The 15,834-nt window shown below is 33.2% G+C and overlaps 1 protein-coding gene across 1 annotated transcript in view; it reads right to left on the reverse strand.

Moving 5' to 3' along the window:
* atp9a (ATPase phospholipid transporting 9A) overlaps window positions 1-15,834 on the reverse strand; it is a 57,642-nt gene that overhangs the window by 37,488 nt on the left and 4,320 nt on the right. Inside the window, exons 3-12 of the mRNA XM_016454706.1 lie at window positions 13,844-13,957; window positions 13,643-13,751; window positions 10,343-10,401; window positions 8,232-8,283; window positions 6,008-6,102; window positions 4,636-4,716; window positions 4,477-4,552; window positions 3,591-3,667; window positions 3,331-3,491; window positions 2,440-2,582 (exon numbers count right to left, since the gene is read on the reverse strand). Coding sequence (XP_016310192.1) covers window positions 2,440-2,582; window positions 3,331-3,491; window positions 3,591-3,667; window positions 4,477-4,552; window positions 4,636-4,716; window positions 6,008-6,102; window positions 8,232-8,283; window positions 10,343-10,401; window positions 13,643-13,751; window positions 13,844-13,957 — 967 coding nt within the window. The remainder of the gene's footprint in view (window positions 1-2,439; window positions 2,583-3,330; window positions 3,492-3,590; window positions 3,668-4,476; window positions 4,553-4,635; window positions 4,717-6,007; window positions 6,103-8,231; window positions 8,284-10,342; window positions 10,402-13,642; window positions 13,752-13,843; window positions 13,958-15,834) is intronic.

Consider the following 15,834-nt stretch of genomic DNA (forward strand, 5'->3'; position numbering starts at 1 on the left):
TGCACGGATCCAGTATAATGATACACATCCGATTTCTTTCTCAGCTGTTTACATTCATTTAAAACATAACTGACTGCATTTACGAGAATGATCGTCGAGACGGGTACTATTGACAATTCTGTGTGTATGTGTCTGCTCAAACATAAGGAAGAGATGCGAAAGAAATCAAATCGGTCTGAAACGTGTCTCTCTGTGTGTGCGCGTGCTTTGCACGTGTGCGGCAGAACTGAAGATACACTGCGCGAGATGCGGCTACTGGTAACATTTACAGGTACAGCTCAAATGTCTAGATCAAGGTCACAACAGGGTAATTGTAGTTAACTAAATCTAAAACCATTAAAAAAAAAACATTTTAGTTACTTAACGAAAATAAAAGTTATAAGCTTAAAATAAACAGTAAAATAAACGGAGTAACGGAATTACTGAAATAACAAACTATAAAAACAAACTTCCAGTCAACATTTCTCATTTTAAACTTTTAGGAAACATTTCTTATTTTAAACTTTTAGGAAACATTTCATATTCTATTTTAGTTAAACTTATGTACTAAAATGGACATAAAAATTCAATCAAACTATATAGACATAAAAAAAAAAAGAAGCAAAAACTCCTAAAATGACAAAAACAACTAAATGAACCTTTAACTAACATTTTTATGAAAATGAAAAAAAATCAATAAAAACTTAGTTCAAAATATTAATAAAACTGTATAGTATCTCAATTACACTAAAATAACACCGGGTTCTAATGGTTGTAGTTGGGTTCGAACGTACAATCTTTCAGCCTAGACCTTCTTACTAATACACCACAACATGTTTTGGCTGTAAAATCTAGTTACAGCAATTATCTTATAAACTATTTTTAATCAGTAGGCAGTATACAGTACAGTATGCAATACACTAGTATTCGAATTCAAACATAGCCAATAAAAGAGCAATATCTGTGAAAGGAACCGTCAGCCTCTAACAACCTCCCCTGATTGACATGCACTTCCTGCAGCCAAAAACCTCAAACTAAACATTATAAACACTAATGGCTTGTTAATGACAAAGAGCCTCGGGTTCGTTTCCTGACACCTCTCGTGTCGGCCGCTCTTAAACAGAGCCTCTCGGTAGTATTTCAGTCAGGCGTCGCTGGTCTACCCCTTACATTACGATGACCTCTGACCTCCTTTATTCACTGGCTCAGTCAAGCTACATCAGCATCCGTGTGGGAAACAGGCTGTAATTTTACAGGCAGTCGAACGCATAAATTTGAAAGGTAGCGCTGGCTGACTCTGTGCCGTAAGTGTGCGAGGATGAGAACCTTCAGCTCGTCTCTGATTTAAGGCTGTAATAAGTGGCATGTCTGTGCTCTCGGCACACAAGTTTAAGCCCCATGGTAAGAGCCTCAGCTACCTGTGAGAAACTTTTAAAAACGCTTCAACACTATCAACTCTCAAACACACCAGCACAACGCTCTCATTTCTGCTTTGGCTCATTCAGAAAAGCTCTTTGCATTAAGGAGCGTAAATTTAACTGTTAAAGCCATGACTTCCTTTTACCTTTTCTCCCGAGTCACATAAAAATGTTAATTTTTACAATTAACTTCCCCTTATATAAAGGTAACTAGACTTTTTCTAAAGAAAATACATGAGTGGTGATTGGCTCTGTTGTGATGTGGTTGCTAAGATGTTCTGATGGTTGCTAGGGTGCTGCTAATAAACAATATTAAAACAATATATTAAACCAATAATTTCCACAATCCAGCCAAATATTTCCCCACAGTATATTCTGCTTTACTCTAAAACGCACTACTGTTCAAATGTTTGGGCTTGGTAAAATTTTTGTTTTAATGTTTTTAAAAGAAGTCTCTTACGCTCACCAAGGCTACATTTATTTTATTAAAAATACAATAAAAACAGTAATATTATGAAATATTATTACAATTTATAATACCTACTGAACACATTGTAAAATGTAATTTATTTCTGTGACCAAAGCTGAATTTTCAGCATCATTACTCCAGTTTTCAGTGTCACATGATCCTTCAGAAATCATTCTGATGTGCTGATTTGCTGCTCAAGAAACATTTCTGATTATCATCAATGTTGAAAACAGTTGTGCTGCTTCATATTTTCGTGGAAACTGTGATTAATTTTTTCAGGATTATTTTGATGAATAAAGAAGTTCCAAAGGAACAGCATTCATTTGAAATAGGAATGTTTTTGAAACATTATAAATCTGTCACTTTTGATCGATTTAATGCATCTTTTCTGAATGAAAATATTAATTCATTACAAAAAATAAACAAAAACTGACCCCAAACTTTTGAATGGTAGCATACGTTGTAACTGAAGTTTAATATGTTAAAAATCCAACTAAAATCTGTTACCTTTTGTCAATTTGTTAGCAAAAAAGCAGATTTTACACAAGCTTTTACAGTTAAATGAAATCATACCAGTTTTGTCTGTGAGCAGATAAGAGATCCGGCCCAGCTGCTCTGGGAAGGTACTGGCTCGGACTACTGTCCCGGGGATTTTAGAGTCTTTCTTGATCATCCAACTGAACACCATTTTGCCCATGTCCAAATTCACACGCAAACTGAAAATAAAGCATAACAAGCGTTAGACATTAAGGATTCACCAATATTAAATTTCTCTGCCAATACTGATTATTCAGAATAATTATGCAGAATAATCAATTATTCTGATTATTCAGAATAACATCTGCCTATACCGATAATTTATCGATATATATCTCTCCCTACTAATGCTGTAAGCTATAAGGGAGCCTTCTCATTTGGTACATTACTATAATATCAGAGGTTAAAATTAAAAACAGAGCACAAACTACTATATTTCACTGCTTTAACTGATTTATTTTCAGATATAATAATTACACTCAAATAAAAACTGAATTTGTATACAACTCAACTGCACATAAGGTAGTTTTTATAATAACATAATTTTTGATTGACAGCATATAATTGGCCCTAATCACTGACTGTTTTTAAACAATTGGCTGATGGCCGATAATACAGCTGCTTTATGTCAGCTGATACCAATTATTGGCCGATACATTGGAGCATCCCATTATTGGCTTTTCAGCCACTTTTAGGAGAGAGTACTAGAAATTATACAGGAATGGGATCAAGAAATCTTGCAAGCATTTGAAACTCTTGCTCAATATGTATTACAATTTGTACAGTTTGGTAGTCATAAAATGCCAAATGTAAGTTGATTAATCATTTAAGCTTTACTGGACATTCAGCATGAGAGATATCAAAGTATGATCTAAAATTATTGACAGCTGTAGACTTTACCGACATATAGAGGAGAATAACTCCTACCTGATGGGGACGATGTTGGAGAAGAGCAGAAGGAAGCGGAAGATCTGGAGATACCAGCGTCCAGCGAAGTGCTGCAGAGCCACCATGACCAGAGACACCACCACCAGAGCACCAAACAGGATCTTAGTCAGACAGTTCACTTCCAGGTCAAACAGGCCGATCTGCAACAGCACATCACATACAGTAGGAGTGTGACACAGATTTCAAAGTTTTGGACTTGGTCTAAATTTATGTTGACTTTAGGATACTGCTAATTTTACCTTGTGTCTTGGGTTGGAGGTGTTCATTACACTGCGCAGCTCTTTACCGGTGTAAATCACCACCCCAACCACTGTGCCTTGGATTAGAGAACAAAACATTTCAGAGGAATATCCAACAAGCTTTTCTCAGCTTAAAAAAAGGAATGGCTGAGAAGCATTAAGCCACTTTGAGTCTGACCGGAATTTTGCAGGACGTTTTGTTTTTTATTTTTGCAGCCAAAAATGGCTGAATTTGCCTCAGCTTTTCTCAAAAATCACAGAAATATTTGCAGCATTTTTTGTTGTTGCTTCAGTGAAAACCCACCAATAATCATGACGTAGTTTATGTAATTAGTGTCAGTGACAGTAAAAATACAACTGTAAATATTTTTGTGCATAATCTCTGAAATTGCAGTTCTGGTCCCTCATGCACATGGCAATGGTGATACTAGCAAAAAAAATAAAAAATACTTATAATTCTGCTTTGCTGAAAACACATAATTGTGTTCCTGATTATACGCTTTACATTTTCAATGTAATAAATGATTACTTCATGTTTTTCCAATTTCAAAATTCTATCATTCCCTATTGTTTTTAATATCAGTTTTTTGTTGTATTATTAGTGATTGCATTCACTCGAAATATAAAAATATTGCATTTCCAGTAAATTCATGTACTTATTGGAATCTAATCAACTGGTGAATATATTCATATTTATTTAATCAACCACATTCATTATTACATTTAGTAGTTTAATAGTATCTTTAAACTAATCAAATAAGACAGTAATGCAAGCTTCTGCTAACAATGCATAGTTCACTTGGATTTCCATTCAAATCTGTGATTGATATATATTATTAATTATTAATATTTTTCTGCTTGTAAGACATTATTTTCTGCTGTTTACCAGACGCAATGACAGTGCTTGCCCAGAGAGTGTTCTCAATGCTCAGACTTTCATTAACTGGAGGGTCTCCATCTTCCTGTCAGATGCAAAACAAAAAGCATGTCACGCAATGAGGGTTTTGTCAGTTCTCAAACAACGAGCGATGAGATGTGCACTCACTCTAGTGAAGGTACCGATGAAGTTATGGATGTCAATGTTCGGTTCTTCAGCATAAACAAATGACCTGATCTGCAGTAGATCCTGAGGAAATGTAGAAAACAACTTCTTTAAGCCATTTATGACAACATGAAATAGCATTCAAAACGAATTTAACTTCCATGATTACCCTCCACAATAATACCAGCAAACACTGTAATGATGAAAATTAAGGCTTTTATGGATATATGAAGGCTTAATCTCAGGTTCTGCAATTCCTTTTGTTCAACACTGCAACAAATTATTTTCTTACTTAGTTTTTGTTTGTCTTGTTTTCAGCCAAAATATCTAAAAATTCTTAAATCAAGAAAGATTTTTTAGATAAGTACAAATTATTGTCTTGTTTTCAGAAAAAAACAAGTCAAAATAAGTGAGGTTTTTTATTTGCTTAGAACAAGCTAAATAATCTTATTTCAAACAGAAAAAAAGATTATTTTGCTTGTTTCAGGCAAAAACTCACTTAATCTTGACATGTTTTTCTGAAAACAAGACAATTTTTACTTGTCTAGAAAATCCTTCTTGATTTAAGAATTTTTAGATATTTTGGCTGGAAACAAGACAAAAAAACTAAGAAAAGCATTTTTTGCAGTGAAGGTAATGCTTTTTGTGAATACTCAATGTGTGAATGTGGTACTTTTTCCGCCCTACACTATGACGGTTTACATAATTTCAAAATTGCATATTACATTATATTCACTTATTAAATATATATAAATACTCCATATATTTTATATATTTATATTTATATACTTATACTATATATAGATATACTTTATTACACATATATATATATATATATACACTGAACAAAATTATAAACGCAACACTTGTTGCGTTTCTAATTTTGTTCAGTGTATATATATTTATATACTTATACTATATATATTGATATACTTTATTACCTATATATTATTACATATATATATATATATACACACACACACACACACGCGCACACACACACCTATTTACCTATTTAACTGTCTGTTTTTACTCTGTATTCAGTTTGTATTCACTGTCCATTTTAAGTGTTGTCTTTTTCAGTCCTTGTGACTGTCTACTGCATGTGTCACTGTTATTTTCTGAATTAACTATTTCATTTTTATCCATGCAATGTGCAAACAAATGACAATAAAGTCAATTTTGAATTTCAATAAAACACAAAATACCATTGTTAGGTTAGTGCAACACTTGTTTGAAAATATGTCTTTGTCTGTAATTGTGAACTAGCTAAAGATCAGATCTTACTGTGTGATGAATGTATGCAAAAACCCAAGTAAATCCAATGCTCTTTTATGACTTTTAATAACATAAACGAATCATGGACTAAACTCACAGCAGCGATAGGAAGTCTCTGTGTACAGGCCACAGGGAGGCGCAGTTTCCAATCAGTTTCTCCATCCAACTGATCAGTCCTCAGAAAACAGGAGCCTTTATGATGAAAAACGGGAAAAAATTTCTAAATATACATCTAAATATTTTAGGATATAAAAAAATTCAGTTTGATATCCTTAATCATTGTTTCTGTAACCATTGAAACAGAACATTTTATTATAATGTCTTTCTGGTGAACTCCAGAGGGCAGTGTGACTCAAAAAGACATGTTTCTGTTTTACTGAATAGCTTATATAGTACCTTTTACCCACCGCATGCAGTGTCTAAACTGATCAAATGTGCTCGTCAGCAAAACTGAAGTGCTAGTCATGCAAACAACTCCAATAAGCCTAAAGCTAGTGCTGCCATTAGAGCGTGTCACCCACCCAGCCCCCACTCATTTAAAGATATGTTGCTCTGCCATTCAACCCTGGACTCTTAATAATTGCCTAATGGTGTCCATCTGTGGGGCAGATAACAATGCTTCCCTTCCCGTAACACTAACACATCAAGCACTACTGGCAACTTCCACCTCCCAAAAAGGGAATCTCGGCCAGGCGGAATTCCAGCACTGAAAAAAGCTCATCGGATCTATTTAGACCAATTAGTAGCTAATCATTTTTCCAAAACCTACAAAAATGGAGACTAAAAAGTTGTATTTGAGAGTTTTTATCTTAGCAACAAAACTACACATTAAAGCTTTACCCGATTTGCTTATTCAGATTAATCATTGTCTTTGTTCGTTCCTGATGGCACTTTAAATTTGTTTGCAGTGTCTCATCTTTAAATTTTTAGCTACTTTGCATGCCTTGATTTTCCTTCTGGCTACCTTGAAATTTGAACGACAAAAAGATTGTCATTCAAGATCGCATCAGTCTCAACACAGGATCTACTGTGAGGTGAACAGATTTCTAGTTCAAAAGTCAACTTATCAGTGTGAAATGAATAAGAAAACGGGCAAATACACTAGATTTGTGATTATGGTAAATGTAGTAAAGTGATGAAGTATGAATCATACTCTAAATTATATTTAGTCGTCAGCACACTTATGAAATTACGTGTTGACAATGATGTCAAAATAAATTGGTAATATGTTAATCATCTAAATAATTACTGCATGAATCTAACGGAATAAATTTAAGAAACTGGTAAGTAATAACTACGGAGCTGTTTTTACTATATAAATATAAAGCAATATAAAAATAAATATATAGAAATAAATAATAGAAATACATGTTCTGTCAGTAAAGTTTGTTTGTGATTGTTTTTAATTGTCTTGTTTAATGAGTTCATTTTTTTATTCTAAAACAAAATAAAGATGAAATTACATTTTAGAAACTGGTAAGTAATAACTATGGGGCCTTTTTTGCTATATAAATATAAAACAATATAAAAATATACAAATAATATAAATATAAAGTTTGTTTGTGATGTTTTTTTGTTCTTTTTTTCTAAAACTAAAAATAAAGATGAAAATAGAAACTGGTAAGTAATAACTATGGGGCTTTTTTTTACTATATAAGTATAAATCAATATATATAAATAAATATTTACAAATGATATAAATATAAAAATATGTTCTGTCCGTAAAGTCTGTTTGTGATTGTTTTTAATTGTTTTGTTTAATTTTTTTAAGTTTTAATGTTTAACTTATTTTTAATTCTAAAAGTAAAAATAAAGATAAAATTACATTTTAGCAACAAGTAAGTAATAACTATGGGGCCTTTTTTACTATATAAATATAAAACAATAGAAAAATATAGAAATAATGTATATAAATAAAATATGCAAATAATATAAACATAAATATATGTTCTGTCCGTAAAGTTTGTTTGTGATTGTTTTTAATTGTTTTGTTTAATAAGGTAATATTTTTTCTAAAACTTAAAATAATGATGACATTAAATGTACACATTGTATCCAACCATATAATGTTTTTTAAACAAGCATGAACAGGACACTGGAAACTGGCACGTCTGGTCACACTAACCTAAAGCAGTCAGTGTTTAAAAGAGAATTTCAAAAATCACATTGGATGCCATCTTTCTGGGCAATTTCAGCGTAGATCATTAAATGTCTGAGGTTCAGGCTAATCCCTCCATCTACATGCAGTTGCCCTCGCGGCCATGTCATTTCCCCTGCCCTTTTGTTTGGGAAATTGGGATGAATGACCAACAGATGTTTACCATTTCTTTCAGAGGTCCTTAGGAAGATCATGTCAGCAGGAACACGCTGATTCTATAAAGGGAGAGATAGGGATTGAAAGAGAGAAAAACAAGGTAAAAGATAAAAAGTAAAGGCACAGACTCAAGCATGTCGTCAGCAGCAGTCACCTTGGTTTAGTTGTATGAGTTCAGTTTGGCTTTAATCTACTCAATTACCAGTATTCGGCTGGTTTTAAGAGTATGGCCCGCAGCAAATCACTGGGTGGTGCCCCGTGGCAGCTCTGACCGCCCGTTCCACCCGGCCTGACCCCCGCTTCACTCCCAGCTCTGTTTGTAGTTATTAGAAGATGAATTCGCCACGCTATTAAACTCGGCAGATGTTACAAAACATCGGACAGGACTTCGGTATCTCAAACGTGGGCTACGCTTTTAATCAATCAGGCTTTTAATATATGTAACCCATAACCCACATGCAAGCTCTGAATATTAAACCCAATTGGATTTTCAACAGATTAGGGTTAGAAGATCAAACATATTACATTGAAGGTGAAATACAACCAGAAAGCTGCTGACATAATTCAAATTCTACAAAATCTGTGACAATTCACCCCTCAAAATTAAAAAGAAATATTATATTATATTGATATATGTTGAATTTTTGCAGTATGTTCATGACAATCAAGCACATTTTTCTCCTAATTTTCATTAGCATAATGAATGTTTTGTGTTAATGTAATACAGTAAACAAGTATTAACAGTATTAAAAGCAATAGAAACCTAATTTGAAATATATGTATAACAAAATAAATTCTAGATTTTAGAAGTCTTTAGAAGTCATGATACTGAAGTAATTTTTTGTAATATAGTAAAAATACTGCATTAATAACAGTATAATAACAGTAACCTAATTAAAAAAAGATAAATTCCAAATGCTGAGATGTGTGTATGTATGTATATGTGTGTGTATATATATATATATATATATATATATACACATTACACATCTCATAGATTTTTAAAGTCATGACATTGAAGTAATTTGATGTAATATTGTAAAAATACTGTATTAATAGAAATCTAATAACAAAACAAAATATGTGTGTATTATAATACTGAAGATAATGAACTTTTGCATTATCCCTTAATGAAAAGTGCACCCACTTTTCATTACAATAATGCAAAAATGATAAGAGTTTAATTTGCGTAATTAAAAAAAAATATATTGTGTTAATGTAATACTGTAAACAAAATACTGTATTAAAAGCAAAAGAAACCTAATTTGAAATATATGAATAACAAAATAAATTCTAGATGCAAAGAGACGTTAATGAGAATTTGGTGAGGAAAACAGTAAAATAATGCTCTAATGCATTTTCTTTATGCAAAACATGCAAATACTATTATGATAAAAAAAAAATATATATATATATTTTTTTTTTAAGTGTGGGGTGAAAAGAATGTGAGCTGGGAATGCTTTCATTAGATTCACACATGAGGTTGCCTAATAATAAAGGTTTTTACAGTGCTTTTTTAACAAAACCAGATTAGCTTAGATTTAAGAAAATTAGCCTGGTGGGTAATTGGAGACTGCGGACGTGTCTCAAATTTCATGTTCTCAGACTTCGCAGGAGGAAACCAACAGCGCAATTCCCTTACAATAGGCTTCAGTCTGCATGGCAGAAAGGCAACAGTTGAACAAAAGGCAACACTAAATACCAGAGTGGAATTAGGCAGGATTACTAATAACCAACCACTGGCCTCGGGTCACATGTTTCAGTCATTCAAAATGATTGACAGCTCTTTTCAGCATTAAAAGCTCATAGACCTTTTTGATCCATTGGTTACTTTAATAAATAAATAAATACAATCCAAATATTCTATGTTGGAGTTTTAGATCTATAACAAAACTAAGCTCTAGTGTGTGAAAACCTTACATTTTGAAAATGCACATTCAAGCACAATCTTCGTTTTACATATACATATAAAGCTTGTTATGTCTTACCGCCCCACTGAGGGGTCCAATTGCCCTAATCTCAGGGAAAGGTAAACAGCTAAAGCATTGAGAGGTATGAGATGCCATTTGTCAGAAGATCTCAATACCTAACAATGAGAGAGCTGATTAGCAAACCAACCTTTTCAACAATGATAAGATCTCCAACCTGGATGCCGCTACTTTTCACCTTCACGGTTCCTGCGGAGAGAGATAAAGAGTAAATCAGACTGATGCATTTCAAAAAAGGGTGAAAATTGTAGCTGACGCATTCAATGATTATTTTCAACATTTAAAAGCAATCTGTCTGAAAAAGCAATGCCTAAAATCTGGAAAATCTTCAATTGATTTAGAGTTCCCACAATTGTTAGGGCAATTTCTAGCCATTTGCATATTTTAGAGCAAAGAAAGAAAGTAAAAATATATATATATATATATATATATTTATTATTTGCAGATAATTTTGCCAATATTCACTTGAAAACTGAGGTGTGTACGCTCAGATCAATGAGGCCTACGATCAATCAGTTACAAAAAATAAATACAAAACCTGTGCTAAATGAAAGAAGTTGACACATTGAATTCAAGATTTGATAATAATTTAGCTTAATGAGAAATTGTAGGTCAGTAATTTTTAACAAGAAACACCACAAGTGTAATAAGATTGAAAAAATAATAATAAAATGAATAAAAAGTACAAAAATCTGAAAAAGTAATGCCTAAAATCTAAAAATCTTCAATTGATTTAGTTTCCACAACTTTTGGAGCAATTTCTAGCCAATTTCAGATCAAAACACAACTACAAAAGCTCATAATTTAAAAATAAATGCCCTGATATTTCCAGGATTTCCATGACTTTCTGTTCAATCCTCATACATTGTGCATTAGAAAAGGTTTATAATCCCCCAATAAACAAAAACTTGCATAATAGGAATCAATGTTATAATAATAAAAAAAAGCATCTGTCAGAGGTTTCACCAGTGGTCCTAAATCTGCATATTTCATGATAAATCCTCCAGTGAAGACTCACATATTTAAGCCTTCTTTAAGTCCCCATTCAGATTTCTCAAAAGCTCCGAGTGCATGAGATTTCCATTTGTTTTTAGACAATACCCTCCTATGCAGCTTTACAAGAGTGCTGTGAGAACAATCTCTCATTCCATTGAAAATGCACAGCTAAAATTGTTTGGAAAAGGTCAGGGACCTTTAACCCCTGTGGAGACCTTTACCAATGCATATGTAAGACATTAGCACATATGTATATGTGCATTCTTTTTAGAATAAAAGGACACTTTTATTGCACTTAGGTCAGTACTGTTGCAGATTTGTTTTATAAAAACGAACAATTAAAACAGTGTTGGTTATATTGGGTTTTGATTAATTATTCCTTCAATTAAAGAGGTCATATGATGCGATTTCAAGTTTTCCTTTCTCTTTGGAGTGTTACAAGCTGTTCGTGAATAGATAAGATCCCTAACGTTGCAAAGACTAAAGTCTCAAACCCAAAGAGATATTCTTTATAAAAGTTAAGATTCAACCAAATATTCGTGTGTGTGCAACGCATTTTACGGAGGACCGTTTGACTATTTCCTGAACCTCGGATAGTAGCCTACAATGCCGGTGTTCTGACAAATAATGCTGACTCACAGTCTGTAAGTACGTTTTCTTATCCCTATCACCTACTCAACTGGTTTAAACCGTTCCCCGACAGGTTGGTCACTTGGTATCGTCCCCTTAAATTTCAAACTTCCAGAAACCAGGAAAAACTGTGTTCTGCTAGGGAAGGTGTGACCTGCGACCATAAATCCCACACCCACCTTTAATGGTGCGAGTCTATTAAAAAAACGAGTTGAGGGCCAGTTTAAATATGATGAACTTTGATGTTTTTATCCCCGTTGGTTTGGGCAGGGCAATCACAAGCCCTCCCAGGTAGCCAGCAAATGCCACAGCTCCGCTCTATGAGCCTTAAATGGAGGCCGTTACTGCCGAGTGCGCATTCGCCGGGTTTATGAGAGAAGAGAGCCTGCCAGATCAAAGGAAGGCATGTGATGGAAACGACAGGAGGTTCTCTTCTTTTTTTATTGTCAGGCGCTTTTCATCCCCCGGTATATGATACAATTTACATCCCTAACTCAATTTAAAGGCAAACAGTAGTCTGTTTTATGACTAATACATCTGCATACTTTAGCAAGCCTCATATGAATAAAAAAGGCAGTGTAACATTGTTGCTGATTTTTTTTTTCTATTTTATGGACATTTTTATGACATAGCAATTACATGGAAGAAGTTTGCAAATGACTTCTTCTAACCCTTGTGTTGTGCTGAAAATCCTTCACCCAATTTGGTGTTCTTGCAAATTTCGCATTATGCTATATTACCACCAAATACTAGAATTTTTGTCAACCTGTTTTCTTTCAGTTAGCAAAGAATTTGTATTTCTTGTTTGAACTGATTGAAACAGAGTAAAAAAAAAAGCATTATTTGTAGACAATTTTGGCAATATTCACTCAAAAACTGAGGTGCATAAGCTTAGATCAATGAGGCCTACCATCAACCAGTTCAAAAAAGAAATACAAAACTTTTGCTAAATGAAAGAAAATAAGTTTAAATAAAGATTGAATCCAAGATTTAATAATAATACAGCCAACAAGAAATGTATAGTCAAGTATTTGTAGGCCGGTCATTTTTGACCAGGAATACCACATGTATATCAAAAAATCTAAAAATACACACACACACACACACACACACACACACACATATTTATGGGGAAGTTGTTATAACCTGTGAGCTGTGCCAGCAAAGTCTGAAAATAAAATTCAAAATTCACACTACAAAAATTAAATAAATTGCTTAAAAATCAAAAAAAAATAAAAACAACAACATATCTTTAACTTATTGCAAAAATTCTGAAAGTGAGAAAATGTTTTATAATTCCATTTACAACACACATGTAATGTGTAAAGTTATATCTATGGCAAACATAAAACCATAAAAACACTACAGAAATAACAAATCTGTATCTTGAATTGAATGCACACTGCTAGACTTTTGCAAAAACATTGATATATATGAGAACAACGTTACAATGTATTGCATCTACAGCAAAAAATTACAAATCCATGTGCACTGAATCAACCTAAAAACATTTAGGTCTACAACAAACAACAACAACAAAAAGTGATTGCTAATTACAAGGCATTTACATAACAAATCATTGCATAGGGAATCAACATTCAAATCTACGCCAAACAATAAAACGGGAACATTAAAAATATACAAAACCAGCAAATAACTCTCTCCCGCTGATTGCTCACTTCGCAACATTTACAACACACATTTACCTAACAAATCAAGGCATAAGGAATCAACTTCATCCAATAAATCTACAAAAACAATGTGTGGCACACAAAATGCTTTACAGGTGGAAACAATGGCTCACCTCTTGTGGAGAGTTTACTGTAGATCTGTGAATTGACCTCTTTGTCCCGTAGGAAACATCGCATCTCCTCGACAGCTTCCCTCACGATCGTAATAATCAAAACAAACCCCTTATGAAAAACAAAGCAAAAAATTTATCAAATTTGACCATGAACATTATTATTAAGCCTATTTATCATGACAAAACTGTGGTCGGACTCACCAGAGGAACCCAGTATGTGTACAGAGCCCCTAATCTGAGCTCATTCACAAACTGTGAGCAGGCCAGCAGCAGAAAGTACAGGTTGAAGAAGTATTTGAACTGGTTAAACAACACCTGTAAACACAAACCCACGATATGACATGATATGACATTATTTTATATCTCGGTTTGAACAAAACTTGGTAAAAATAATAGTACTATGATACACTACCATTCAGAGGTTTGGTGTTGGTTAGATTTTATAATGTTTTTGAAAGAAGTATTTTATGCTCACCAAGGTTGCATTTATTTGATCAAAAATACAGTAAAAACTGTAATATTGCAAAATATTATTACAATTCAAAATAACCGTTTTGTTCTTATATATTGTAAAATATAATGTATTAATGTGATGCAAAGCTGAATTTTTTTTAGCAACATTACTCCAGTCTTCAATGGGACACAATCCTTCAGAAATCATTCTAATATGCTCAATATTTCCTTTTATTATCAATATTGAAAAGAGCCGTGGTGCTTAATTTTATATAAAAACGGTAATAAATTTTTTCAGGATTCTTTGATGAACACAAAGTTCAAATGAACAGTGTTTATATTAAATAACTTTTTTATGTTTAAAACAATTATTATAAATTATATTATAAATGCTTTACTGTCACTTTTGATCAATTTAATGTGTCCTTACTGCGTAAAAGTGTTTATTTCTATTAAAAATAATAATAATCTTACTGACCCCAAACTTAATTTGAACCGTATTATATATCATATTTATATATCATGCTATTACCATAATACATGTCCAAAAAAGCATGGTACTACTACAGCACTTTTTTGTTAGTGATATTAAATGTCTTCTTGAAACGTTTTCAGATTCATTTCAACATATTTCCATCCACTATGAAACACATATTGGCTCACGTAGAAACCACTGTTCATCCAGAACTGCATTTGTTTTGACGATGCCAAACAGAGCTTAAAGTGTTTACACTAAACCACCTCGCTGTTTGTTTTTCGCTATATGCCAGAGTTCTTGGTACTCATTTACAAAACATTCAGAATTGAACGCCGATTATCATTTGTCCTTCAAATCATTCAAAATAACCAGAAGGCATTTGCAATGCAAAAATATTTTTTTCCATACAGCAATCTGGTCAAGGTTGTTTTTAAAGGGGTCATATGATGCGATTTCAAGTTTTCCTTTCTCTTTGGAGTGTTACAAGCTGTTCGTGAATAGATAAGATCCCTAAAGTTGCAAAGACTAAAGTCTCAAACCCAAAGAGATATTCTTTATAAAAGTTAAGACTTGTCCACGCCCTCCTAAAATGCCTGTCTACGTCACGATGTGGGAAGATTTGCATAACACCGCCCAAATGTTCACGCAAAAAAAGGCGGCGTAACTTTATTGTTGCTGCCGCCGCCGCCATGTTGTGAAGACGCTGTGTGTTGCGAAAGCGAAAATACTTTGTTTGGCCTTCCAAAAGAGGACACGACTAGAAATCAGTGGTTAAGTTGTATTTACAACACTGTTCCAGAACAGTTCAACCCAGATATTCAGACGTGTGCATAGGGATATGCCGGTATCAAATTTTCATGTTGCGATTAATTGCTAATGCTTTAATGCTTTTATCACGGTATGCGGTATTATCACGATGTTGAAATTTAGTTTAAAAAAAAGTGCTGTCATAATACAGTATAACAGGTTTAATAACTTTTTTCTTATATTTAGAAGTGCCCATGATAACAATATCGTGCATATTCATTACCATGATATATCGCATTACCGAAAACCGGCACAATTCTACGTGTGCAGCACATTTTATGGAGGACTGTTTCCTGATCCTGGGAGAGTAGACTACAGTGCCGGCTTTTCTGACTCACAGCCTGTAAGTAAGTTTTTTTTATATTTAAAGAATTTGTTACTGACGATTCAAACGTGAGTTTTGAGCAGTGTAGAGTAGCGCTTGTTGTTTGTCATTTCTCTGATCACAAATGCA

Source organism: Sinocyclocheilus anshuiensis, unplaced genomic scaffold (genome assembly GCF_001515605.1).
Source record: "Sinocyclocheilus anshuiensis isolate Anshui unplaced genomic scaffold, SAMN03320099.WGS_v1.1 scaffold67, whole genome shotgun sequence".
Classification (NCBI taxonomy): domain Eukaryota; kingdom Metazoa; phylum Chordata; class Actinopteri; order Cypriniformes; family Cyprinidae; genus Sinocyclocheilus; species Sinocyclocheilus anshuiensis.